Source organism: Odontesthes bonariensis, chromosome 6, assembly GCF_027942865.1.
Source record: "Odontesthes bonariensis isolate fOdoBon6 chromosome 6, fOdoBon6.hap1, whole genome shotgun sequence".
Taxonomy (NCBI): Eukaryota; Metazoa; Chordata; class Actinopteri; order Atheriniformes; family Atherinopsidae; genus Odontesthes; species Odontesthes bonariensis.
This window is the reverse complement of record NC_134511.1, coordinates 38,198,613-38,226,194: the sequence shown is the minus strand read 5'-3', so window position 1 is coordinate 38,226,194 and position 27,582 is coordinate 38,198,613. Positions and strand designations below refer to the sequence as shown.

The 27,582-nt window shown below is 40.5% G+C and overlaps 1 protein-coding gene across 1 annotated transcript in view; it reads right to left on the bottom strand.

The window, feature by feature from the left end:
• adgrv1 (adhesion G protein-coupled receptor V1) overlaps positions 1-27,582 on the bottom strand; it is a 106,670-nt gene that overhangs the window by 54,156 nt on the left and 24,932 nt on the right. The window contains exons 19-68 of the mRNA XM_075468731.1: positions 27,323-27,449; positions 26,884-27,107; positions 25,990-26,724; positions 22,187-22,560; positions 20,660-20,839; positions 20,061-20,241; positions 19,605-19,798; positions 19,354-19,483; positions 19,001-19,081; positions 18,001-18,140; positions 17,550-17,915; positions 17,147-17,390; positions 16,811-17,026; positions 16,516-16,731; positions 16,170-16,414; positions 15,868-16,049; positions 15,249-15,747; positions 14,797-15,106; positions 14,441-14,650; positions 13,696-13,826; positions 13,422-13,521; positions 13,147-13,326; positions 12,843-13,006; positions 12,490-12,577; positions 11,402-11,480; positions 11,166-11,304; positions 10,614-10,755; positions 9,632-9,897; positions 8,570-8,745; positions 8,320-8,447; positions 7,993-8,174; positions 7,726-7,872; positions 7,533-7,613; positions 7,135-7,399; positions 6,452-6,574; positions 5,627-5,849; positions 5,301-5,505; positions 5,007-5,153; positions 4,606-4,861; positions 3,787-3,989; positions 3,511-3,687; positions 3,111-3,293; positions 2,309-2,488; positions 1,863-2,027; positions 1,616-1,736; positions 1,371-1,494; positions 1,122-1,260; positions 802-987; positions 415-650; positions 64-212 (exon numbers count right to left, since the gene is read on the bottom strand). Of these exons, the coding sequence (XP_075324846.1) occupies positions 64-212; positions 415-650; positions 802-987; positions 1,122-1,260; positions 1,371-1,494; positions 1,616-1,736; positions 1,863-2,027; positions 2,309-2,488; positions 3,111-3,293; positions 3,511-3,687; positions 3,787-3,989; positions 4,606-4,861; positions 5,007-5,153; positions 5,301-5,505; positions 5,627-5,849; positions 6,452-6,574; positions 7,135-7,399; positions 7,533-7,613; positions 7,726-7,872; positions 7,993-8,174; positions 8,320-8,447; positions 8,570-8,745; positions 9,632-9,897; positions 10,614-10,755; positions 11,166-11,304; positions 11,402-11,480; positions 12,490-12,577; positions 12,843-13,006; positions 13,147-13,326; positions 13,422-13,521; positions 13,696-13,826; positions 14,441-14,650; positions 14,797-15,106; positions 15,249-15,747; positions 15,868-16,049; positions 16,170-16,414; positions 16,516-16,731; positions 16,811-17,026; positions 17,147-17,390; positions 17,550-17,915; positions 18,001-18,140; positions 19,001-19,081; positions 19,354-19,483; positions 19,605-19,798; positions 20,061-20,241; positions 20,660-20,839; positions 22,187-22,560; positions 25,990-26,724; positions 26,884-27,107; positions 27,323-27,449 (9,939 nt within the window). The remainder of the gene's footprint in view (positions 1-63; positions 213-414; positions 651-801; positions 988-1,121; positions 1,261-1,370; positions 1,495-1,615; positions 1,737-1,862; positions 2,028-2,308; positions 2,489-3,110; positions 3,294-3,510; positions 3,688-3,786; positions 3,990-4,605; positions 4,862-5,006; positions 5,154-5,300; positions 5,506-5,626; positions 5,850-6,451; positions 6,575-7,134; positions 7,400-7,532; positions 7,614-7,725; positions 7,873-7,992; positions 8,175-8,319; positions 8,448-8,569; positions 8,746-9,631; positions 9,898-10,613; positions 10,756-11,165; positions 11,305-11,401; positions 11,481-12,489; positions 12,578-12,842; positions 13,007-13,146; positions 13,327-13,421; positions 13,522-13,695; positions 13,827-14,440; positions 14,651-14,796; positions 15,107-15,248; positions 15,748-15,867; positions 16,050-16,169; positions 16,415-16,515; positions 16,732-16,810; positions 17,027-17,146; positions 17,391-17,549; positions 17,916-18,000; positions 18,141-19,000; positions 19,082-19,353; positions 19,484-19,604; positions 19,799-20,060; positions 20,242-20,659; positions 20,840-22,186; positions 22,561-25,989; positions 26,725-26,883; positions 27,108-27,322; positions 27,450-27,582) is intronic.

The following is a 27,582-nucleotide window of genomic DNA, read 5'->3' as shown; positions in this document are numbered from 1 at the left end:
AATCTATTGTGTTTTTCACTCACTTCACTTGATAAAATTGAATGCTTTTGTTTTGACCTTTACCTGTGAAGTAAATATAGTCCTGCATGAACTCCAGGATACCCTCGGCATTGTCATTCTGCAGTATGATCACAACAACAGAGGAGATGTTGCCTACACCTGGAGGCTGGTCCAGCTGGAGTCCTGACTCTCTTATTGTGTAGTCCACAGCACTGACCACAAGAGGGAGACACGGGATATGGAATTAATTCAAATCAGTTCAGCATATAAAATAAGGCTCTGGAATGCTTGTATGGATAACTTGGATCTTCCAGCCTCATGTACAGCCTACAATCTTTTGTCATGCTGAAGCTATTATAAACTTTCCCGCCACCATAGTCACTAATCCACTCCACCTTATAAACCTTTCATTACCTGAGATTGACCAGCACTACGTCAGTAATGTTGACAAAAAACATCTCAGGCCCCTCTGGAAGATGGTCATCTTGAATATGCAGTGTGACTTGTTGTGAGGTTTGGCCTGGGGTAAACAGTAGTTGTCCTGAAGCTGGAACAAAGTCCACTTCACTGACCGCTGTGTTTTCTGAGGTCTCATAGGTCACCGATACACTGCCAAAACTCCCAAAAGACCGATTCACTGTAACATTTACCTGTGGCGAAGATAGAAAAAGACACAGCTGTGGGCAAAGTTTGACGCTACACCATATCAGGGAACAGCATACAAATGCCTCATCTGTTAATCTGACTAATGCTTAATGAAGTAGATTGATATATGCATCAGTCTCATTTTCATGACCTCACCAGTCCCTTCTCTTCTGTTGCCCTGAGCTGGCGTTGTGCGAATGAGAAAAGGCCATACGGGTTGTCGCTTGCTGCCATTGTAATCCTGGCATGCTTGGCTATCAGACTTATTTCCAGTCCTACTGTAGCAGAGGTCAGTGACAGCTGGTACTCACGACGCTCTTCCGGGAGATCATCATCCAGGACCTAACATCATAATACATATGACAGAGAAATGGAAACCACTCAGAAAGAGAGTTATGATGCAGTTTTCTTCTGCAGCATTTTGCTCAGACAATACCTTTATTTTTTTGATTAACTGAAATTACATTTATCATTACCTTCAGAGTAATGGTGGCAAATGACTGTCCGTCTCTCATGGTAACAGTGCCAGAAATTGCTTCAAACTCAGAGAACACAGCTGGAGTTATATTCCAGTACACCTGTACCTCTCCAAACACACCTGGTCCTCGCACAAGGCTGTTGATTAGACAAGTACACTCAATTTTCTTTTGACATTTGAGAAGAATAAACCAAAGTACATAATTCAAGCTAATTTTTGTCTTATTTGCAATTGACATGTATCTCACCTGACCACGACGCTTCCATTATAATCTCCCTGAGGTTCTCCAAGAATGATGTTCCTTGATGACTCAGATATTCCAATAATCCCCATGGCAGCCTTGTTGGCCCTAATGGTGATGGTGACCTCACCTACACAAGATAGATGAGGGAAGATAGGGCCGATAAGGAAGAGATTATTATTGTATTCTCTAAATTCTGTACTTTTCCTCAAACAGTAGATGCAATTTGACATTATTTTATATTTACAAACCATTTAAGGGGTCAATGACAGCCCCACTGTCAGCAGGAAACAACCGCACAGTGAAATGCTCATCTCCTTCAATGACATCATCTGCGAGGGCTCTAATCACAAATGACTTTGCATTCTCAGTCTGTAAAATAAGAAAAGAAATGCAGACTTCATGAAGGAATTTACAACTGCAACTTTCTAAATAAGTCATTTACAAGAAATAACCTAACACCTGGTGAGAAAACAATGCCACATTTTTCTACTGTACCTCAGTGAAGACAAGAGTTCCATTAATGGGTGAAAGGTCATCTACAGAGGGGTCCTCCAATTGCCACACAAGTGTCACTGCGCCCTCACCTCCTGCACTACGCAGCACAGTTAGTGTCGCCATAGCAGCAGCATCATTCACAAACTCTGGTTCATTAATCGAGACCTGAAAGGGAATTAGATATTATGACTCTTTTGATTATATGCTGTCTGACACACACATGGTTGACAGGTGCATAGAAAACCTAAATAATAAAAATGATAATAAAAAAAGCACTATTATCGGCATTGAATTCATTAGAGACAAAGTTTTGTTGTTTTCTGCAGGATTTTAACCTTTACCAAATTGCCCTTAGACATGTGACATGTAAGCACTTCCTGTGCATCAGGGGGAGATATAAGTAAGTGAAAATCACTATAATGACAATAGAGATTTTTAATATGTACCTCCAGTTCTTGAAATCCAAAATTTCCAAGAGGTGAGTCATTGGGTGGAATGCTGATGGTTACTGAGGTCACTTGTCCGAGACGAGCACCACCAATAACACGCAACAAATTCACTCTGAAGGTTTCTAAGGTCTCAACTAGTTCATCATCCAAGATGGTGATGGAAATTTTGGCTTCTTTCTAAAATAAATGTAGAAACACAAGTCAACACTCTTTAAATCTCAGGGCCAGATGTGATTTTCAGGTGTTAGATCCAATTCTTTATATTGGAAGCCCAAGAACCAGTTGGAGCAGTCTTAAGTTAAACAAAGTATTTATTGGAGGTCACAGGTCAAGTATCAGCGCTGGACTTGGAGAGACAGAGTTCTCGCATGAAATCCGTCCAACCAAGCCCAGAGATCCGGAAACATTTCATATTTATGTTCACCCTTATCACAGAGGTTGTACCTACACTTGACAACGTATCATTGAACACTTACTCATGCTGTGAGCAGGCCATCCACCGTCTTCGTCATGTTCTTTGGATGTGATAAGCGATGTGTGTGTGTGTGCGTGTTGTTTCAGGCGTGCATCTACTGTACCAGACCTATCTGTCCTAAGAGACGCTTTATCTGACCCAGTTATTTTATCCCGCTACGTCATCTTAAAGTGTTGGACATACATTTGTGTTGTATGAGCAGAGTGTACCGTAAAATAGATTATCTAGAGAACTACAGAATATGAATACATAAAGTCTAAGAATAAAGCCAATTTATAACACAGGGATTTAAATTTTAGCTCAGAACAGTGAATCTGACTTTACCTGGCCATCTGGAAAGGTGACATTTCCGGATACGGGACTGAAGTCATTAAGATCGGCAGTGATTGGCTGAGCCTCCCAGTAAATGACCAGTCTACCAATTGTACCAGCGAGTCGCACCACTGACAAATGGAAAATGTTGTCTGGTGGTGGTATCTCATAGGCCAACACACTTCCAGGGGTATCCTAGACAGATATTTAGTAATGTCCAATTGTCATAAAGAATGTTAAAAAGAAATTCAACACATGAAACATTATTACATTTTCATAATCTATTCAGTGCTCTAGTTGTGTCATTATTCTAAAGAAAAAAATCCCAACCAAACAGGTCTCTAAAGTGGCTCATATATTTAATTTCCATTGATAACATCAATATTTTATCATCAGCATGCTCTGTGCTCACCTCAGAAACATTTAACTGTAGAACCCCTCTGGGATCATCATTCTCCTCTATGGTAATCTCTGCTACTTCCATACCAGGCCTCTTCACACTGGGCTGCCCGGCTCCAGCTGACCCTCTAATAAGCTGTACTCCAGTTATATTGACCAGGAAGCTCTCTTTCAGCTCTGGGATGTCATCCTTAAAGAAACATATGCATATTCACACTAAATAATGGAAAAGCAAAGGGGTGATAGCCGATTTAGTCAACTTCTCTATCATTAAACATTCCATCCTTACTGGTAAGATTGTTACAGTGACAAGGGCCACTGTAGCACCATCTATCATGATAATGGTGTCATCTTTTGCTAAGTAGTCCTCTCCTGCAGTGGCTTGATTGGACTGGGGCTGGTACAGAGCTGGCTTGGTCTGGTAATGGATTGCCAGCTGACCCGAGGAGCCCTTCTCCCTTACTATAGAAAGAGTCACATTGACTGGAGTCCCTGCAGATTAGTACAAATGGGACTGAGTTAACTAAATTAATGTTTAAACAACAGAAATATTACATAATCAAATTATATATATACATATACATAGAGAGAGAGAGAGAGAGAGAGAGAGAGAGATAGAGGGAGAGACAGAGAGTATTTAGAGAACCTGCAATGAAACATATGTCAACACCTTGGATCAGTAAAAATATAGAAAAAATATGCCCAACAGTGTGAGTATGCTACTGTTCTACTCAGACTTGTTTGATTTGGATGGCCTCAAATAAATAGACAAATTCTCAATTTGTTGACATCTTAGAAATAAGCACATCTCATCTGTGCAAAAAGTGTGATTACTGTACTCTTTTTAGAAAAACACAAACACAGAACAGGTATTTTGCTTTTTTTTCTCAAGGCTGGTATTCCACAATTAGCTGAATTTACAGAGGCTATAATTGGACTAAAATGAAATCATAACTGAGGTTAGGATTAGTATTTAAATGGTTTAGGACTAATGTAATGTAATAGAGTTTGGTACAATGGACCTGTTTGCACTCTGATCTGGCAAAAATCAACATTTACTGTCAATGAACCAGTCATTAAAGCATTTCTTTTATTAAAATATTCTTACTCTGTGGTTCCTTTGTTCGAGCAAACTGTGAGTCCAGATGCCATCCAATCACACCGTAGGGAGAACCATTTGGTAAGATGGTGAGCAGTGCCTGAGATCGCTGCTTGTCTATGACTGCAGCGTGTCTCAAGTCTTGAAGGCCCACAGTGGTGACATCCAAGAGGGTAATCCTGACACTCTCTTCTAGCTCTGGTAAACCATCTGCTATCACAGCCATTGAGATGATGGCTAATGTTTGGCCCTCTGAGAACGTCACCTTTGATTAAAAATAAAATCTTACATTTACCCACAAATAATTGTGAAAGTATTACATATAATTTAGTTTTTATATCGGAAAAAAACAGTTGTTCAAACATATTCTAATCGTTTTTAGGTCTGTAAGTTCAGCAAAAGTTACTCACCACTCCTGAAGTGGGGTATATGTCCGCCAAACTACCATTAGCAGCCCAGTGAACAGTCAGTCTGCCGAAAGTCCCTCTTTTCCTCTCCACAGTGAAAGAAATCTGATTACTTTGTTCCAACTCCTCTACCTCCATATACAAGGAATTCTGGAAATATATTATAACAGATTACAACAGCTTCACTTAATACTTATAAATCACCTTTTGATTATTTACAATGTGGTAAATGAATAATGATGCTTAACACAATGACTGTAACATGATGACAACCTCGCACAAGGTGTATCTCCTCACCTGAGCAAATCCAATGAGTCCATGGGCGTCATCGTTAGTTGGGACAAAAATATTCACCAGACCACCAAATCCAATCTCAGCACCACCCTTTGGATTCTTCAGTCTAACCTGGAAGTACTCCTCCACTTCAGGGATGTTGTCATCGATGATGTTGACAGCTATCTCCAGCTTACTGTCGCCTGGTTTAAAGTGCAACTCCCCAAAACTGATTGCCAGGAGAAAAAAAAAACACAACATGCATCTCTCAGTCTTGATTCTCCTAGAGAAGGATTTGCTTTTCTGAGCTAAAACAAGTCTGTCTTTGACTAATATAGGACACTGGATACCTGGGTATGAAATCAGACTGATTTGAGATAGAGGTGAATTCATAAACAGTGGAATTATTCTCCTCAGTAGAAGCCAAGAGGATCTTTGTGATGTTGAGGGATGGGACCATGAACGAGAGGAAGCTAATGGCTCGAGGAACCCTCAGGATCAGGGTGAACAGGTTGACATCAGACCTCCAGGAGTAGAGTGCTGAACCATTTCTTCCAGCCAGCATGACGTAAGCTGTGACAATAGAGATGACTGTATTAGGGATTCTTGACCAAAACTTTTCTGAACAGTGTATACATTGTTGGAAAACTGTATATAGATTTTCATTTTGAGTAAACAACATTATATAGACAGACATGTATTGTGTGAACTTTGCTTAATGTGAACAAAGTAATTAAAGGGAACTGTGAGAAACAGGGTGCTTTACTCATCCCATGTAGGAGAATGTGCAACCACTCAACACGTGTGGAACTAGATGTCCCAGTAAAACATTTGTTGAATTTTATGCTCACAAGACTGCTTCACTTATGCTGATTGTAACTAAGCTGTGTAATAAAAAGAACTACACGGGGAAAGTCGGATGGAGTCGTTTGAGCACGGGTGAAGGAGTAAGTTCTGTCACTCCGTCCGGCTCACCTTGCAAGTAAAAATACAATCTGAGTACTGAGTGTTTTGTTGATCACTGGGGTTGTCTTGAGTGAACTGTGTTCCAGCTGGGTTAACTTTTAGACCCAACATACACATATGTGTGTCTGGTCTAAACGAGTAAATATCCAAATTCTTACAGTCAACCCTCTGTCAATACAAACAAAGCAGTTAGTGACATTTATACTTACTGATCCCAGAAGGAGCTCTGAAGGAGTGAATAGAGGTGAGGCCAGGGTGAGGAATGGACTGATAAAGTTGTGGAGAAGATTCTTCTGAACTCCACTGAAACACCTCACAGGATGGATAGAGACCTAGAGAAAATAAATAAATGAAAAAAAAAACAGACTTACATTTTTTCACGCTACAAATAGCATGTTTATGTAGCCACTTGTCTGACTGACACACCCAAGAGTGACAAATTACAAGCCTTGCATCCCTCTGTGGCTCGGCTCTGCTCCACACTGAGGCCGTTCCCATAAAGCCACAACAGGTCTGAACCAAAAGCTCACCACTTTTGCAGAGTCAGAAGGATTATGTCTCTTCAAAATACACAGAGCGTATGAATATATATTCCGGTCTACCATCTTAGATTTATCTTTTTTTTGATAAATTTATTACAGTTTCTGTCTCTGTAAAGGATCAATAATTTGTTTGTCTATCCTACCTAACGCTAAAAAAACAATGGATACTGAAAACAATGCTGCATTGAAATAGTGTAATATCACCGTAGGCTAAGTACATCTGAGGACATTCTAAGCTATGTTTGGATACATTTAATTTATATTTCAAATTTACACATTTTGCTTTACAAATCATTTCACCTGTACAGAAGTGACAAAGATTTAACATCGATTTATATCAGTTATATCACCTTCAGTAGTAATCAACAGGAGAGTGTCCTCTGTTCTTGTGTTGATTGCCGCCACCTGACTGGCTCTGCCTGTGAGCGGCAGAGGCTGTGGGTTCTGAAATCTTCCATTAGTCCATTGAAGCACTTGGCAGCTCACACTCTGACTGTCAATGCACACCAAGACGCAGCGAACATCTGCATGAGTGAATGGTGTTACGCTCAGGAAGTCTTGTTTAAAGTCCAGAGTCTGATGGAGTGTAAAGGAGCCTGCAGTCCAAACAAAAATCTGGAGAATCAAAGAAATAAAATTTAGGTTAATGTATTATCAAAGTTAGTATTCCTCCAATGATGAGCCTCTAATTATTCCGACATCTAAAATAGTGAAAGATCTGTCTAACTGGTGGAACAACTGGTATCACCTGACTTGATGTGATGAGATAATCTCTGCCTTCAGCTGAGAAGTGTTTCACATCCAGAGCTTCAACACCTAAGGTTTGTTCCTGAAGAAATCAGAATTTCTTAAATCAAATCACCGTACCAGTTAATACCACAGTGTTACAATAATGTACCAAGATACGACTAATGTTGTGCTGTGGCTGGGTTTAAACTTGCCAATGTGAAGTTGAGGTCTTTGTGCAGTTTGAAGATGCTGAGGTTGGCAGCAGGGAAGAAGGGAGGGCCACCGTGTGTGATGCCTATATAGGTAGAACCATTCACTGCAAACCCAGCACAGGAGGCTGGGTCCTGAATCCTTACAGACTGCAACAACAAAAACACAGAGATGGTAATGTAGACAGTGGACACAGATATTCCTGTTCCCACTGGATTTACTTTTAGGCTTATGCAGATCATGCACCACTTCATGTAGAATGCCGTTACCTCTATTGGCACAAAAACACCTTGCCACCGATAAAGAGTGGCAAAGGTGTGGGGGGATCCAATCATTGACCTCTTATCCAGCCTCATAGCCAAAAACAAAAGATTTTCAGGAATGGAGCACCAAGCGGATGTTGGCTTGTCCTCAAAGGTCTGGTAAACAGCCATGACTGGGAGAGGACCCTCTGAGGGAAAAAATAAATAAATCAAAATTTTAGGTAATTGAATATCTTATTGAAAGAAAGGTATACTAAAAGAACAACAGAGGGAAATAGAGGATTTGTGAGATTTCAGGAGGTTACAGTGAATTAAGATGTTAACTGGTCTCACCAGAGGCAACAGCTGTGTCAGACTGCACCTCCCATTCCACACTGACTGCCGACTCCAGACCATTACTACGAGATACAGTGAGGAAGACTGCGCTGCTACCTTCATCCGCAACCATTACTGTGCTGGTTCTGTAAAATAACAAAACAAAATGAACAATAAAAGATAGAAATACTGTGAAAGTGGCATAACATAAAGCATGCATTTATGATATTCAAAGTTTCAGATCCTTATGATACAACTGTGTAAAGACCTATTGAGAGTAGGCCCAATTCGGAACAGGCCAGATGGAGCTAAATTCTCCAGCACAATGATGAGAGTCTGAAGTTGGTCACCAAGTCGTGCACCTCCTGTTGGGTTGGACAAGGCTACTGTGAAGGTTTCATTCCCTTCAGATTCAGCATCACGTATTGCTCTGATTTCCAGCATCTGAGAGAACACAGATGAAAAAAAATTGCATTTATTTTTTCCAAGACAAACCAATGAATGCTAATCACAAACAAAGCGCTACACAACACCATTTTAAAGTATCAAAAAATTAAAACTGGTCCTATTAAGGGAGAGTGGGATAAGAAGAGCCATTTTTTTTTACTTGTGTGGTCTTTGAGATGAGAGAAAATGACGCAGAGGTCAAATGGAAACCAAATTTCAGGATGTGTCTCATCAGTTTAATTAATCAGAGTTAGCCTCTTTTAAAAACTAATATGGTCTATTGGTCTATTTTTTTTTTTCAAACAGTCATATTTCTTTTCTTAAAGATAACTTGAACATGAAATCCAACAAAAACATTACACCAAGTAATGAAACAATGCTTGAATTAAAGTAAATACTGAAGTAGAATGAATAAATACATGTCACTAAAACTAATAAACATTTTTTCTTGAATAAAAAAAATCTAAACTGATGCGAAAACTGCTGCCCAAAATAACAATGACACTCTATAGTCTATGTCAAATGAAAAACTTTTTTTCACATCTGGGCCGCAGCCACAGCTTGAAGGTCAGTGCAAATAACAATTCAGCACTCCATTATCGCTCCCTCCATAGTTTGTCCAAACTCAGCCTGGCTCAATTCACCCCACAGAGTTTGGCTTACTTTGCCCCATATCAGATATTTTGGAAAATACTAGCCAGCTTAAAAATTCAGGCAAATATTTAGCTAAATGACTTGCTTGGTTTCTTATGATGACAAATGAACAAATGAACTCACCTACTGGCTCATCTTATCCCATATCACCTTCAACATCTCTCCCCCTCTATATATTTCAGCAACATTTGTTTCAATGCTGTTTGTTATCATATCTGCTCCCCCTTACCTTAAATCTGACCCCATCTTCCAGAACCACAAAACCTTGTGTGGGCATCAGATCACCCTCAGCTAGGCTGCCATTGGCATCAGTGATGGAAAACTTAACGGACACAGTGCCAAACGTGCCTTCCTCGGGGCTCCGAACCACATAAAGGTTGGCCACACTGTCACTCAACTCTGACACAGAGGTGGGCTCTCTCAATAAGAAATGGTCGCTGGTGTTAAAGGAAATGACACCATGTCCATCATCACTGGCCAGGATATTCACAGTGGCTGTATGAACAGAAAGAAGAATGTCAGGAAAATTACCGTTCAAGAGTTATGTTGATTAAAGTATCACTATAGCCACAGGTAGGCTAATGTAACAATAGTGTAAATTGCCAATAATAAAAAGTTTTAAGTATTACAAATTTTTCACAGTAATATGATGTTTGAAATCTTTTTTAACTTTTTTCATAAAGTAATGGATTAAATATATAATCAGGAACAGTATCATCAAATATTATGCCTCACAATTAAGGCCTGGTACCCTGCTGTATGTGATGTGATGCACATAAAAGACCCAATATAATACAGCTGACTATGTTAAATCTTTCTTCAATTTTTTCTATTGTAGTCAACGCTCACTTGTGGTGAGTTTAACAAACACTAGGGGACGCAGATTGAAGCTGTTTCTGTGATAAGGTGATCTTGATATTTACTTGTCTTGCCTGTTTAAAACATATACTACAGTGATGATGTCTCTCTCTGCTCACTAGTAGCAAGCACATGTCTATGGTATATAAGCTCTTTCATCTAACATGTCAATAATTGACTGAATTTCAAACCATCTTGACAGAAATCTGACAACATTCTGATAATGAATTGTACTTTTGTAGTGTACATTTTACCCCGATTTAAATTGGATGTTTATATTCAACTCTCATTTAATTAACTTTTTGATCATTTTAAGTGCATTCTATTTAATTGCATTCATTCCTTCAGTCTACCTGTGGTATTGCTGCCCAGCTCCAGTCCAGGAGAAGGCTCAGACAGGATAAGCTGGAATCTCTCAGCTCCCTCTGGAATGGCGTCATCAATGATCTGCACTTCCACAAACTTATGCCTTTCACCTTCAACAAAATGAAGCATCTGGGTGGACAGAGAAATTGTCATTGTTTTTGAAAACCCCCAGATATCCATGCAACAGAAGAATGATTAACGGACACGTACTACAGACCATGACATGGCTGTGACATACTTTGGCAAAAACGACACAGCAAGACAACGCCAACCATTAATTTATACTTCGTTTAAAGTGGATGATTTTATGGGGGAGTGACTCAACTGCACTCCGCCGCTCTCCTCCTCAGGTTCTGCCTTTTGTGAAATCTGTAGTACTTACTGCTACCTTAGAGCACCCATTACAGTTAGAAAGAACGTGCAGAAAATAGCCTGTGAGTGGAGATGACACACCAAACTGATACTAGCATTTACCTTGTATTTCTGGAAAAGAAATACACGATTAAACTTGCAATCCTTTAATACTGTGTATGCCTAACCGTTTCACTGGTATTGTAGTCCAGTCCCTGTTGAGCTTCCAAGTTTTGAGCAAAGAAGAAAAGAGAGACATTTCCATACGTCCCCTTGTTTCTGTAGGCAACAAGAGTTAACGACCCGATTGTTTCATTCACTTCGAACCTGGAAATCAGAGCACACGTGTAATCAAAATTTCTTAAACATTTACATGTGCAAATCATCAAATGAAACGAAATGTATGATAGGATGCTTTTCTTACATGGTGTTTGTCCATTCAATGACCCCTCTAATTCCATCATTTGCAGCAATGCTGACTTCAGCAACCAAACCCTGGGTGTCTGGTGAAACATGCAAACAGAAAATGTACAGTGAACGTGATGTCAGTTGTCTATAATAACTGTAGTATGCAGCAGTGGTTTCTTCAGTCTGTAACTACAGTGCAAGCAGTAAGAGCAAGTTGCGCAAGGGGAAACTGCAAAGGATCTAACTTCCATCATGGCACATTTGAGCAATGGATTACAACAAGGAGACATCTCCTGTAAGAGGTTTGGATGGCTGAGCAGCCAAGTCCTTTGGGTGGACGGATTTATGACCTCCTGAATAGTCTTTCCTCATTGACTCTGTGGCCAAGACACTGGGAGGCCAGAGACGGGTTTAGTTTGGCTTTCTCTCTGCTCACCACACAGTGCTACTCTCTGCCACCAATTCCCCAGGCTTCCTCAGTCATAGAAAGCATAAATCTCATCATCCAAGCCACATAAGATTGCTGCCAAAAGAGCGGCCGTGTGTTTATCATGTGTCTCCAGGCACTGGGCTGATAGTATTCTGGGAACCTCCAAGTGCCACTCTGCCTGTAGTATTCTGTCAACTCATCACTTTCTAAAGTTACTCATTCATAAATTGGACTGTGGTTTGGATGCTACAGAATATGCAATACTGCAACTACAGGCCTGTTCATGGGGTATTTTGACAGTCAACAGTGTTGTAGACTATCGCACCATTAAGGAATATCATGTCTTCAACTACCAGCATTTTAGGCATAGCTTGTGAGCATATGAATATGCAGTTTACCTGGCAAAGTGCAATACACAACCTCTGCTCATCAAACAGATAAAATGGCGATAGATTTAAAAAAGAAAAAAGGGAAAGGGATTTCATACCATTATAAAAGCTATACAAATGGCACAATACCTCAGAAAAAGCAGAACAAATACATAGAAACAATGGCAGAAATCCCTCCAGAATATTAAATATTAAATTATAATTTGTCTAATCTGCTTATTCTGGCCACAAGGAAAAAAAAGTGAAACTCAACAACTGTACAGTAAATGCTTAAATGATCCATACCTAGTTGGGGAACAGTAGCGAGCGTCGTGATGAGTACTGCTGATGTTATGTTGACCAAAAAGAACTCCTGCAACTCTGGAATGTCATCCTGTTAAAATGAAAACCTTCAAATTATCCATACAAACACATTTGCTTAGAGTGACACCTTATATTGAAAGTGATTTTATACACATTCTGCATCTTGTTCAAAGAAACTAACACAATAAAGCACAGAATTATGCAAATTCTTAACTGTCAGAAGACAGCAAAAAATTGCAATGAAATTATTCATCATGTTACAATGATGTGTTAAACACTGTCTTGTGAAATTTTCATAAACATAGAAAAGGAGCAAGAAAACATCTAGTATTTACCTCCAGTATGGTCACTGGGATGGCAACTGAAGTTTGTCCATCCTGAAGGATGACGGAACCAGTGTCAGAGATGAAGTCTTGTCCTGGGTCAGCGAGAGCACCTTCCACCTCAGACAAGTTTTGCACAGAACCTCTTACAACCTCATAGGATATATTCACCGCTCCTGCGCGCAAACAGTTATTCACAATGTCAGTTACAAGGTAAAGGATTACAAAACTGAAATAAAAACAGAATAAATTAATTGAAGGTGAAACCAATATCATTTTTATACACATTTGTTGCATTCATTCTTGGCTTACAGACCTGAGGCTCCAAATTCTCTATTGATGTATATATTTATAATTTGGTCCTGTTCCTCTGTAGTCACCCTGACAGATGACGGGGCGATAGTCAGCAGCCCATAGGGCTCATCGCTCGTGTCCACAGTAAGCACTGCCTCGCTGCCTTGAACATCCAGTGCAGCATGACCTGTGACCACAACCCCTGGAAAGTGGAAGTCAGATATTTTGAGATACTTAAGACTTCTTCTCATAGGTGTCTCGCACAAACATATACTAAACAGATACTATGTTTATTACCAAAGGTTTGTATGTTGGACAATGAAACTCTGTATTCATCTTTGTCTTCTGGTGTGGCATCATCTAGAAGCTGCAGGACTATAGTGTCGTTTAGTTCTCTCTGTAAGAAAAACAAGATTCAATTATATATTTTCCACTGTAGATTCAAAATCACACATGTACATTCAGCACTTAGTCCTACATTCTAAACTTGTTTATTAGGTCTGTAGCTTTATGTTCGACAACCTCACGCACTCCGATTACACAATAAACTGATGGATGATCATTTTTTTACCTCAGAAAAGAAAAGTGTCCCTGAGGTTTGAGTGAAAGTTCGGTGCGCAAGGGGCCCTTGTACAGTCCAGTCCACAGTAACATTACCCAGACCTGGAGCTGTTCTCAATACCAATAAGGACAACCGTTCACCTGTAACATGAAATACAATATGTTCAGTCCAAACATTTGCAAAGTCAAAAGTCATTCGAAAGATTGATAATTACTTCATAACAAGATGATTGGCAATATTGGAGTCAGTGAAAATTTTCTGACATTTTTTGATAAGGGCAGTTGCTTTTTTTTACAATGTATATACCAGTAGGAGCTATTCAAGATAATTGTATGGGACTTCAACAGCTCATGCATATATAATTTCTTGATAATGACAACCACGGAGCCCACCTGTTTCTGCATCCTGCCATTACCATGAGTGCTTACACTTACTTTCATGTTCATACATAATTAGGACCTGTCTCCAGTGACGTGAAGGTTTTGTTACAGACGTTTCTCTTATTTGAGAGCTGCTATGTTTCTGAAGAATTACAGACTTAGTGTGACGGGCACAGCAGGACAGTTATTTATACAAAAGAGATTTGATTCATGACACTGTCTGTTAATATTAATAGAATATAACCGACAAATGTTCAGAAAAAAAAATTAAACACTTAGAAACTATAATAATATAATAATATGAGGTTGACAAATGTCATAGACATGGATAGCATACATGCTAAAGCAACAGGAAATGCAGCAAGAGTACCCACCTTCTCTGGCAATGACCGACCGTGAGGCCAAATGAAATCCCACTATTCCTGCCACATTATCGTTAGCCAATATGACTATGGTAACAGTGTCTGAGCTAGGCAGAATTCGACTTCCTCCTGCGGTGTTAACAAGGCCAATCATCAGGCTTTCGTTATCCTCTGGTTCAGCATCATCTCTGATTACTATCTCTATTGTCTTCTTAAGATCACCTAAGAGCAGAAGAAAGAAAGTACAAGCAACACTGATGAGGTGCACAAGCCATTCTTCTGTTAATTCTTCAAGAACACTCAAACAAACTGGGTCAATAATGCTGAACAGGGAAGCTGTCCAAGATAATAAAAACAACAGCATATACCATCAAAGACAAGAGTTCCGCCAGTCCCAGTGAAATCAGCATCTGGTGTGGCCTCTCCTCCAACAGATCTCCACTCTACTGTGACAGTGCCCAGATTCCCTCCTCTCCTCTCTATAACCAGTGGCACCACAACTGCGGGCTCTTCTCGAACTTCTAGATAGAGCCCCTCATTGGTAGTGTTGGGGCTGAGGCTGTAGATCAAAAATATGCCAAATGCATCTCCATTCACTCCTATAGTTACTGTAGCTTTGTCCGGTTGACCAATTGAGGGGAGGTTCTTCTGTGACACAGTCAAATTTACCAGCTTCACCTTCAGACAACAGAGGATGACACATTTATTTGTTACACCGTTTTTTGTTAAACTCAGTTTACATCTAAAATTAAACATGTGCAAAACCATTTAAAGCATTTATGACACAGGGCAACAGACAGTATTTATGATGGGGATCTACCTTTAATATCTGTAAGGAGAAGCTCTCATCCATTTCAGGGAATTTGTCAGTTAAAATTAGGACGGTGAGGTTAGAAACCCCTGATCCATCATCCATGAAGGCACTCTGAGCGATCACAGGGGTGTAATCACTTCCTGCCTCAGCCTGGGCACTGAACAAGACAGCAGCTGCTGTGACATTTTTCACATAGGTAAAAGCCTGAGATTTCGAGGTCAGCTGGTCAGCTCCTGATGTCATCCATGAGCAGGACGGTTGGGTCGTGCTTGATGACAGAGAGTAGGCCTGGCATGCACGCTCCCTTAAACAAGCAGCAGCACATGCAGCCACAGGGTCTTTCTGACCAGTAATGTTAACTGTCATAAGGGAGGCAGTGGCAGAAACACCTGGTTTTGGAGGGTTATAGTACATCAACAGGTTTTGCTCATCACTCTGAGCCAAGCCAACAACGTCAACCTCAGAGGTGCTGTACGTGATTTCCAATCGGCCGAAGTGACCACCTCTGGAATGAAGGCAATAGGGATGATGAAGAAAAGAAAACAGGACAGTGAGGCTTTAATGTGGATAGGTTTACAAAGGATTGCTAAAAAAATATATAACAATTAAAAATTATCAATAGTACCTCCGGCGGACAGAGATATTAGCTCTATAAATTCCTTCCAGTGGCTCCTGAACATGATAAACAGACTGCTCAAAGTAAACTGTCCCATATGGGTTGTCATTGGCGGGCACTATTATGTCAACAGAAGTATCAGCTCCCAAGTTTCCTCCATTACTGGCACCAGTTAGTTCCACTTTAATAATCTAAAAAGCAAAGAAGGAATGTGACAAACACTTTAACTAAAAATCACTGGTTATGAATATCTTTAAAAAGATATGTCATTTTACACAATTCATGTTGGCTTTTCACCCTTGGTCTCTAACCTCAGTGATTTCAGGTACATCATCAGCTAAAATCTCCACTCTGAGTTTCTTCATGGTCTCTCCAGGAGCAAATTTCACCTCTCCTGATGTAGGTCTGATGTCTCCTTTTGCAGGTACACCATTAACAGTAGCCCGCCATTGGACTGCCACTGTGCCAATAGTACCAGCATTGCGAACAATGGGCAATGTGACCTCCACAGAGTTGGATCCAGGCTCCTCTACTGTAATTGGAACAGCCTGAAAGACTTGATAGATATGAAATAAAGAGGAAAACTCACTAATCAATGAGTAACCATCAAAAATACTGTGAAAAGTTGGAAGAAGATCTTGGTCAATGCCTACTAACCAAAGGCACCAAAAGGGTCATCAGAAGGCAGTATGGTGATGATGGCACGTGTGAGTTCTCCCAGGAGAGCTCCTCCGGTCGTTTGGTTGATGAGCTCGATGAGAAAGGTCTCCTCCAGCTCAGGGACAACATCATTAATAACATAGATGGGTACAGACTTACTGGACTCCCCCTCTAAGAGAACCACGTCAGTCGAGGCTACACTGTAGTCTTCACCTATAAGATGGATAGGACCGTTCACACACCAATCATAGAGAGAATTTTTTTAATCATGCTCTATGACCTAAGCACTTACTAACTCTGGCGGTCAAAGGCACTGCTCTGAACTTGACAGATACATCAGCAAAAATCCCCCCAACACGTGTGACATTTATAATGGGTCCAACGTAGTGTTCAGCTACGCTGACAGCAGGAGCCGACAGCTGAAGGATTCCAAAAGCATCATCGCTGGCCTCCACTATAACCTGGGCTACAATGTCAGTGCTGGGGCCCAGAGAGGGGGAATTCATGACTGAAAGGAAAAACAGGGGGACATTTTAAAAGTTTAAATTGGTATGGTTGAAGTTAACTTCACTTTATATCTTGATATTTTTCAATTCAAATGTTCCACTCAGTGGGGTCAGTAACTTACTGAGCCTCTCCTGCTCTCCTTGGATAAGCTGAACACTGATCAGCTTCACAAACACAGATTCATCTCTTTCTGGGTCCTCGTCATCCAGCACACTAAGGGTTATATTTGCTTCACTCTGATTGGCCATGAACACAACAGAATCGAGGAGGGAAACAAAATCCAGCCCCTCAGTGGCTCGGCCCACTCCAGGGGTTCTGTAAGGCTGCGGATCGGCCTCATTCAGTGTCCCATATGTAACTTGCACCTACATGAATTGAAATTGAGAAAAATCATATAATCTGATACATCCACCACATGTGGGCATCTCTCATTCTATCTAGTTAATTTACACAGAATTAATCAAAAGGGGCTTTCATCTCCATGCTTCCTATAGAATTTTGAAATCTTCTGTAGTTAGACATACCTGACCCATTAAACCTCTCTGTCGCAGGATGGTGAGTAATACAGTTGCATCAGTTTCAGGAAGTCGAACAGACTTTGTTGAATTAGCAAATACAAAAACACCATAAGGATCGTCACTGGCAAGCACAGTCAGAGTAGCAGAGGTCTTGACGCCCAGACGACCATGTGAGACATTAATCAGGGACACAGTGAAGCTCTTGTCCAGTTCAGGGATGTTATCTTGGGCAACATTGATAATGATATTCTCTGACGTTTGCCCTACACCAAAGGTGATATTCCCAAAACTGCTGAGGAGCTCTCCCTCTGAGCTGGAATCAGCTTCCCAGTACACAGTGACATTGGAGAGGTCACCGAATGAACGATCCACCTGAAGTTTGAAGCAAAGAAAACTCAGCACAATGATAAATAATCACTAGTTGTTTCCTATTTTTCAATTTGTGTACTTCACTGACCTGCAGAACCACAGAGTTGTGTCCATCTTCAGCTTCTGTCCCATTAACAGACAATGATTGAGGACTGAACTGAAACACTCCATGGGCATCATCAGAGGCAGCAATGGTGACTGTGATGCGAGATGCAATTCCCAAGCTGGCTACACAGAAAATTCCAAATGTGTGTCACTTTTAGGTAATACACTTTAGTTGCATTCAATAAGTTTACTTGTGAAGGAAATGAGAAGTACCCATAGGTCAGAGAGGAGGGAATAAAAGTATGAAAATGTTTTATTTATCAAATACAGTTATTCTAACGGAGGTAGCTTAACAATAAAAATAAAATCTTCTGAACCCTTTAATGTCCTCACTTTGGACAAAAGAATGAGAAAAATATTTCTGTCCACTGTGGAATATTAATACGAATTTAATTTTTTTTAAACAATAGTTGATAGAGTCACTTTATGCTGAAACTAACAATCTTTTAAAGTAGTGACAGAATAAAATATCACTTTTAGCATTACATATCTAAACTGAATACACCTGCATGAGAGATGGCTCAGTCAAGTTTGATTCTACAAATTCATATTAAGATAATCACTAAGAAAATGTGCTCTACTAAACCGTAGAGCAGGACATTAAACTGTCAAGTGGTGTAATGATTGGGAGATTCAAATGATACTTTATGGATTTTATTTTAATAACTGGCAGCAATCCAAACTTTGAGTAAAGCACTGGGGACAGTTCAGTTGATGTGCTTCCCCTGTTTAGCCCAGTCTGAGGATGTTTGCTTTTCCCATGTCAACCCTTGAGTACTTCTCATTGGAGTCACATTATAATGTAAATACCACACACACACACACACACACACACACACACACACACACAGACACGCACACACACACAAAAAAAGCACACACACACATGCATATCAATGGTGGCTGATTGTTAAAGGCCAAGTCTAGGGATTAAGGAAAGGAGAAAAGCTGCTGTTCAGGGAGTAAAGGAGGGGTATACTTACCATGGTGGTGATATGATGGAGGGAGAAAGTCATAGTCACTCTCCCCACTACCACTCTCTTCACTATGCAGAAAATGATCCACTGATGGATCACACATGAGGATCATAGGGGTGTCACACCAGGATAAAATCACACCAGAAGAAAAGAGATCGAAGGGCAAACGGGAAAGTGTTGGTAGGTAGTCACGCATGTAGACATAAGGAATCACACAGGGGCACCACACACAAAACACACAACAACAGTGGAATGCATAGTCAAATGAAAGATTTTAATTTAAAAAGTACTGACTTAAAAGAAAAAGAATGTGCATACATATGTGGCACACGATTTAAGCTTTGACGCAGAATTCTTACCTCCACCATCAGCATTGTAAAGCTCCACTCGAAATATCTTGTCCAGCTCAGGAACAGCATTATCTACAATGGTCACATTGATGAACTTTAGTTTCTCCCCTGGAAGGAAGTCCAACATGCCCTCTGCATCCTGACAGTCGAATACAGAGAAAGGAAAGGAAACCAGTCAAAATAAATTTTCTTGTGATTTACCTGTTTATTGATACATTGTGCATCCATCAGTAAGAAGGCAGATATTACTGCAAACTAACTTCGTAGTCTTCAGGGCTGGACGCTGTGAAGGGGGTTGTCCTGTATCCCACCATGATTCTTCCCAAAAGGCCTTGGGCCCTGGCCACTGCCAGACTGATTTGTCCATCTTCCTCATTAACTGTAATGTAGGCAGGTTCTAATGCTGGAGAGATCAAAGCCTCTACTGGAGGACTGGGCTGAAACTGCAGCAGGCCTATATCAAGAAAGGGTGTGTGTGTTTAGTGATGGAAATAAGGGAGAATAATAACAATGTTGTAAGAAGGAGGAAATTGGCATGATGAAAGAAGGTCAGCACAGGAGAAGGAGCAAAGAACATATATGAAGAAAGTGAGAGAAAATTTAATGTTTTACAGAACATTAAGCCAGTTATAAGAAAGTAATTTCAGAAATTCAGATGGATTATATTGCATCAGTGAGAGTACAACAATGTTGTTTTTTGGGGGGGGTGAAAATACCATAGGGATGGTCACTAGCTGTGACAGTGACAGTGTTAACGGAGTTATTGGGATCAATGCTTGCTCCGCTGGTGGGGGTGGACCCTGGCTTCCCGTCACCAGACTCTGCTGACACCAGTGCAACTTGAAAGGACTCAGCAAGCTCTGGGAGATTGTCATCAAACACCAACAGGTTCAGAACCTAAGGGAAAGATTGGCAAGTCAGGCAAGTCAACAGTCTGGCCTCTATCTGGCGCTGGATTAAAGCCACCCTGTTATATTCTGTTCTATAGTCTGTTTTTTGATCAATGGTTTTAATAGTGTTTATGCTGACTGCTGCAGGCAGTAGGCATAAAAGCCTGCCGAAACTTAAAATTTGCAATCAACCAACCACTAGGAGGGGCTGTTTATCAAGAAACATTACAATTGGATGACTGTAAGAGAGTAGTGTTGAAGAGGACATCACACATTTATTTTAAATTAAAATTGTTTGCACTGTATAAAAATATAGTGCATACTTTTTTCTTAACACTTGTTTGTGAGAATGTATGCTCTGTCACACTGGATAAACTCATATAAGACTCTTACTCACACACAGACGCACACAGAAAGGCACACACCTCAGATCGTTGTCCAGGCAAGAAAAGCACAGCTCCAGTTGCATTTAGAAAATCTTGATGAGCTGGGCTGTCACTGTCTGAGCTGTCCAGTTGGGTAACAGTGTAGTTTACATAGACGTGATCCAGGGATCCCCGCATACGCTCAATCACACAAGAGATGGTGGAGCCCTCATCAACAGTCTGCTAAGACATACAGTTGAATAAAAAGATCAGTTAATTAAGAACCAAGACAGGCAAGACCAATATTAATCTAAGCATCATTACTTACTGCAGTTTGTTCAAATTAACTGGGCTGATAATAATTATGTGATTTAAGGAAAAAAAATACTTGATATTGCCCATACTTCTATGTCCTTATTCCCTACTGATCTAATTAGAGGATATCCTCTGGTTCTGATGGAATGTCATCCACAGCCCTGCCATCTGTTGTGTTAATGAAAACAAGGAGGAAGATCTCCTATTTCCAGTGATGGAACTCCAGATCCGCTTCCATAGGAATGCCCCCACAGTCAGGCCCACTGCTGACTCACCAGCTGTTGCTATACCTGAGATGGCCCAGCATGAGACCCCACTCACCCAGCTAAACAGGCTCTCCCTGCAGCGAAGCGTGAAGACTAATAAAATATGCAGCAGGACAGGGATCATCAAACGACTGGGTTTGCGTACCATGTGTTTCTATGCATATCTTGTAGACAATAAGACACTGAGTGATGACACAAATGGTGAAACTATTATCATGGACATATGAGTCAGAGCTAAAAATATATAAAAATAATTCAGATACTTCCCAGATTTATTGAGCAATTAGTGTATAAGCTTACAGTGCAAAAAAAGTTTTCAAACCCTCTTGAGTGTTCCATATCTTATGCTCTTGACTCATCTTACCACATATGCAGTTTTTCTTCTCATCAATCGAAACGCATTTCTGCACAACACAAAAACTTTTCTTGAGTGTTGAAGTGAAAGATATCCAAGCTCTCACAGTATTAATCAGAGTGACAACCATGGTATGTGGTTGAGAGTATTGTCAGCAGACATGCAAGACCATTGTGTGCTGAAACCGCCCTCTAAAATGAAAGGTTTAAAACCACTGACAGACTTTATGTGTGTGGAGGAAGCCAGGCAGTAAGCCTCATATTATCAACACAATATATGGCATCCTACATGATGATGGCAGCATCGTGTTATGAGGTTATTTTTCCACTGCAGGGGCTGAGAGACTAGTCAGGTTAGAGTGTAAAGACATAGACAGAAAAATAGAGCGAAATCTTTAATTGAAAACTTCAGGCTGACAAGAAAGGTTTATTTTTTAACAGCCACTACACTGTCAACAAAACCCAACTAGTCTGGACTTGTTCCCAGGTCTCTATACTTATATACTTTGCTGTTTTGTGTTTTATTGTTTCTAAATTGAAGAGGGGAAAGGAACTGAGTCTGTTTTAAGATGAGTCTGAAATATAACAAAATGTGGAAAACTTGAAAAAGTCCACAAACGGACTGTCAGCATTGCAAATACTCCACCCTTACATCAGGTATGCAGGCACCAGTGAATCCAAAAAGCCCATTGGCATTGTCACTCTTCATGACTCGCAGAATAGCTGTGGGTCTGGGAAAGGGGAGGCGTGCTCCACCGTGCACTGCCACCAACTGTAGATAGAACAACTCCTCCCCCTCCTCTTCCTCATCGTCCCGGACCTCCACCACAAATGACTTCTGCCGCTCATCCTGCCGGTAGCGTAAGTAACCTGAGATGTTGCGCAGGTCTGATTTAGCAGGTTGAGTGTGGAGCTCATGGATATGGCTGCGGTTCAGCTTGGTGTGGTACAAGCGTACATCCTGGAGAAGGCCAGTGTAGCGCTGCTCACCTTCAAGATCTGACCCAATAAGCAAAGGAGCAGGTCCTGGAGGACAAGTACAAGAAAACATTGCCTATCATTTCCTTTTGAGCATTTTCATGACTTTAAGGAAACATATGTTGTGTAAGTCAACTGGAAAAACATTATGTGTATTCCATCTCTTAAACTAATTTGAACAGGTTTCAGTGGACCTTTCGAATGCTGCTCCCTAACTGTTTGGACTCCTTCAGTTGTTACTGTTGGATCGTTTCATGCTTTGAAAGTTACACATTGACAAACTTTTATAAAATAACACGAGTACACACAACACTTGATTTAATTTTCACTTGAGGTAAATCTACTTTTTTCCATGAGCCTGTCTTTGCTTTGAACATACTGAGACCATAGCAACTGAATACTGATGGGATAAATCAAGCTGTAATTAGACTTTTGTGTTAAAGTTCAGCTAAAATAACAAGGGTCATATAAGCCAGTTATTATTAATGGTGGAACTAATTTGGATATTTTGGTTGGAAAGTATTGGAACCGCAAAACATAATCTTGATTAAGGCCACAAGCTGCGTAAGTCCGGCTCTTTGTCATTACTCATTTATACGCTTACACCTCTCACGCCTATCACTTTCTGTACTTGTACAAAAAGCAGCGAATGCAGGAAATCTGCCCAAGTGAGCAAGCACAAAGCCCTGACACAAAGCACTCCATCTGTGAGTTGAGTTTCCAGTAGGAGACAATAACATGACATGACTGATTATTATGTGTAAATCTACTGTGACTGGTGACTTAGCCAAAGAGGTATTAGAATATTTCCCCTCAGTGAGCTTTTGGTTAAAAACAGGCTAATGTCTGCACTAATTACTGAGAACAAGAAGAAAAGAAGATGCCGACTGATGTCCTTTAGCAGTTACAATGTCCAGCGGCGCTGTGGATACGCAGCCACTCAAGCATTGCAGAGTCCTGGGAGTGTAGAACAAAGAGATAGCAACTGAGAGGTGGGTGTGTATGAGTCCTCGTGTATTTCTATGCAAGACCTTTAGACATCTGTAATTACATGCAAAATAAAAGAAATCTTAGGAACCTCTTTCATATTATTTGCCATTGGGAAACATTTTGACATTGAGGAAATAATTTATAAGAAAATTGGTTAGACTAAAGCCTTTTCCCAACTTACCTGAAAATAAGTACCAAGATTGCTCAACTTCTTTATTTGATAACAAGCAAATGAATTACTGTACGTTTTAGAGGACAATGTGATTTTCAAGTTAATGAAACCTACAAAAGGACACTGCAATCACAAAGCCAGATAACTAAACATGATTCATTCAAGCAAAGAAAAGTGCTTTATCTGAACTATAACTCTAAACTCTTTACAATGTAATAGTAGGCTGGGAAGCTTCATTGTTTTAAATGCTCAATCATTTAATGTTATTGGTGGAACACAAAGATAATGCACGAAGCCAAGTTATGATCTTAAAACCAAACATATTTTGGTAAATCAAATCATGGAGAACAAGTTCAAATGTCAGGACAACTTATGCAAAACACAAATAAATATAACCACTTGTCGCAAACTTAAAGTGATGGTTCAGAGTAGATTCACCCTAGGGTCATTTGAACCGTGACATCCAGCCAAGTAGCCCACCCGAAGTTTTTTCCGATCTTGGCTGAACATCAGCTGAGTTACTGAGTTATCTCGAATAGCTTAGTACAAGCGCTAATGGAACCTGGCAGTATCTCCAAAATTACCACACTAAAATAACTTGCCATGACACCAAACTTCTACAGTAGTACAAATATGGTCTGTACTCACAAAACGATGCATTTGGAAGTTTGTACATAGTCCAGGAGTTTATTATTATCAACACAAGCCTGATAGCTTCTCTGCAGCTAAAGCTGCGTCGACGTCACTTCTGGGAGCTGGGAGCTTCAAAGTAAGATGAGGGTTGATCTACCAGTCAACTGGAGCCGCCACTGTTAACTGGTAAATCGAGAGCTTCGCCTTCTAGCTCAGCTCTTTTTTCACCACGACGGGCCGGTGCAGAGCCCGCATCACTGCAGACGCCGCACCGATCCGCCTGTCAATCTCCTGCTCCATTGTCTCTCACTTGGGGAAGGATCTCATTCCCGAGAGTAAGCAATTTAACGCTCTATTATTGTGTTGCTTTCCTGTATGTACAGTATAGTTACATAGCTTGTTACCACAGGAAAGGGTTTGTATCGTTAGCAGCTAACGTTAGCTAACGGTTGGCTATGCAGCTAATAGCATCTGCAAGCTCTTATCTCTTTCAACTGGGCTGTTGGAGGTGTTTGCATATCCATGAGATGGTTAGCTCGCTCATTTTAGACCAAAACCCCCTACTTCAAGCTTCCTGAAAAAGAATGAATCCACAAATTCAGTGCATTTCATCAGGATAATGATTCATTCATGGTTCCAGAGTCAAAACGGTCAGTCTGTCTGTGTCGTTAGCTCTGCAGCTAATAGCTCGGTCACTGTCGCTAATGTAAATAGCATGAGGTATGCAAGTGGACACCTCATTTACTGTAACGCAAGTGTTGTGTACTTATTTGTTGTTTTGATAGCCGTCCTGCTGTTGGTGTTATGGCGCGCACGATATCTGCCTTTCCCCTGATTGAAATGACTCGCGCTACGTGCATCTTTGCAAACCAGAGCAATCAGATGAGAATGTCAAAATCCTCCCTCCTGCTTTCCCCTTCACGCACGCCTTTTTTGCTGTGTCTTGTGTAGCACTTGCTTGATGTTTGACTGTGTTAGGAAAGTTGTTCAGTAACTAGTTTCTCATATTGTCAAAGTAAGCTCGTATCAACAGGTTTCGCTGGTTTTACGGCATAGGGCTGCCATGCCATCTACGTGCCATAGCGATTCACAAAACATTTGCGCAAGGTACCACGGGCGTAAGTAAGGCCACACCCCCACTAAACAGCTCATTCTGAGGATCCTAAGGAAAGCTCATTTTTGGGACTGGCTGTAATTCTGCACCAAGGCAGAATTTTTGGGAAAAAAACTCAGATACAGTATTAGGGGATCACTAAAGCCTATAAAAATATATAAAAGCCTCCATTTATTTTCATGCCATAGGACCTTTAAAGAAAAGTCTGAAAAGTCGACAAATTACCTGCCAGGTGACAATACTGAACTAAGAATCTCTTGCACTGAAAGAGCAAAGTATGTAAGGAACATTTCTAGGGTGTGACTGCCATAGTGAAAGAAAAAAAAAAATTTTTTGTCCACTACAGCTTCAATGATGTAATATGCAATACCATACAATGACTATGTTCTGACACACAAGGGGCATGTTTTGGATGAGTTACTGCCTTTTACAGATATGAAACAGGGTTTTGAAGTGCAATAAATTACTTATGATAACTTCACAGAGAATATGAAGTCTGTTTTTGTTTTGTTTTTTAATTCAAAGCCAAATAAAGAAAAACTAATAATGGTTTTAAAAAGAAACTCACCATCTTTGATGCCTTGTCCTTTGATGCTCCTCAGGCCCCCAGGTATAGAGGTCCCATCCAAGAAGAATTCAATAATACCATCATCAACTGTAATGATGATTTGTAGCCACTTATTATCCTCTACAAACTTCTCAGCAGTGGCCCGGGCCACTTGGGTGTTATTTGAACCCATTACAGTATAGTACAGCATCACTGTGACATGAGACTCATTGGTGTGGACCTTTACACCATAATACAAGCTCTTATTTTTAGTTCCTTTGGACACTATGAAGCCGTCAGTGTTTGGTGTGGGTACCAGCCAAGCAGAGAAGCTGAAGTTGCCAATGGCAGCCGGTGCATCTCCAGGAGAGATGGTCCCATAAGCTCCTGGAAGCCCAGAGAAAAACCAAGAGTCTGTGGCTGAGTGGTGTCTCCTTGCATAAGGCCTGAGCTCAACCACATCTGGAAAAGAAGCTAGAAGCAGCAGGTCATCCATGAGAGGAAGACCCTGTGGGAAGCGTCCTGACACGATCTCCCAGGAAACCCGCACGTCACCAAAAGTGCCCTGCTGTCGGAGAATGGTGAAGGAAGAAACATCACCCATATCATCTTCAGAGAGTACGTCTTCAGCTACTTCTTGATCAAGGTCATTGCCAGCGATGGCAAAGACACCAAATGGGTCATCATTGAAAGGGATGAGAACTGAGACATTCAGAGAAGTTTTGGCAAGTCGTCCACCTTCTCCTGGGTAACCACCTTGAAGAAATTATGGACAGGGCTTTACAAGTTTTCAAGACAATATAAAACATTTGCAAAACCTTTACGCTATACACTCAAATGAAATTTTTGTTTAGATTTATGTTTTTACCTTACTTCTCAAATTTGTCAAATTTGAAAATTTTACCTTTTGCTCACCTGAAATATTTACAAGCCTGAGGACAAAGAATTCATTGAACTCTGGGAGTTTATCTGAGATGGCCTCAAGGACGATAGGCTTGGTCTCTTCTCCTGTAGAGAAGGTGATGGAGCCTGATATGTTTGTAAACTCCAGATTTTCTTCAAGCGGAGTCACTGAGTCATTGGCAAACAACTGCCAAGAGACTGTTACATTACCAAAATGGCCCCTTGCTCGAAGTACACTGGAGCAGAAGAAAATAAGAGTGATCATTTTTGCAAAGAATACAGGTAAAAAGTAAATAATATCAACTGTAAAGGGAAAAAATGTTTCAGTTAATACAATAATTTGAAATAAAGATGAAAATCAAGAACATTCAATAAGGCAAATACATAAAACGTCACAAGTGTTAAAACTTCTTTTGCACAAAGAAAAATTAACTGAGGACCTATTCCTTACTAAAAACTGTTGGTCTTTCCCTCTTCGACAGGCTTCTCTTTAGATTCCAAAGAGAAAATTCCATTGGCATCATCGTTGGCCTCAATCACAACAGTAGCAGTGTCTGCTCCATAAACAACGGCATCCCCTGTGTGCACACGTATACCATCAGACTGGATCAGACATTAAGGTGAATCTTGCGGACAAATAGACAAATAAGACTAACACGGATTGCATAGACACGATTCGTCATGCTAAATTTTATGCTCTAGTGGAGGGTT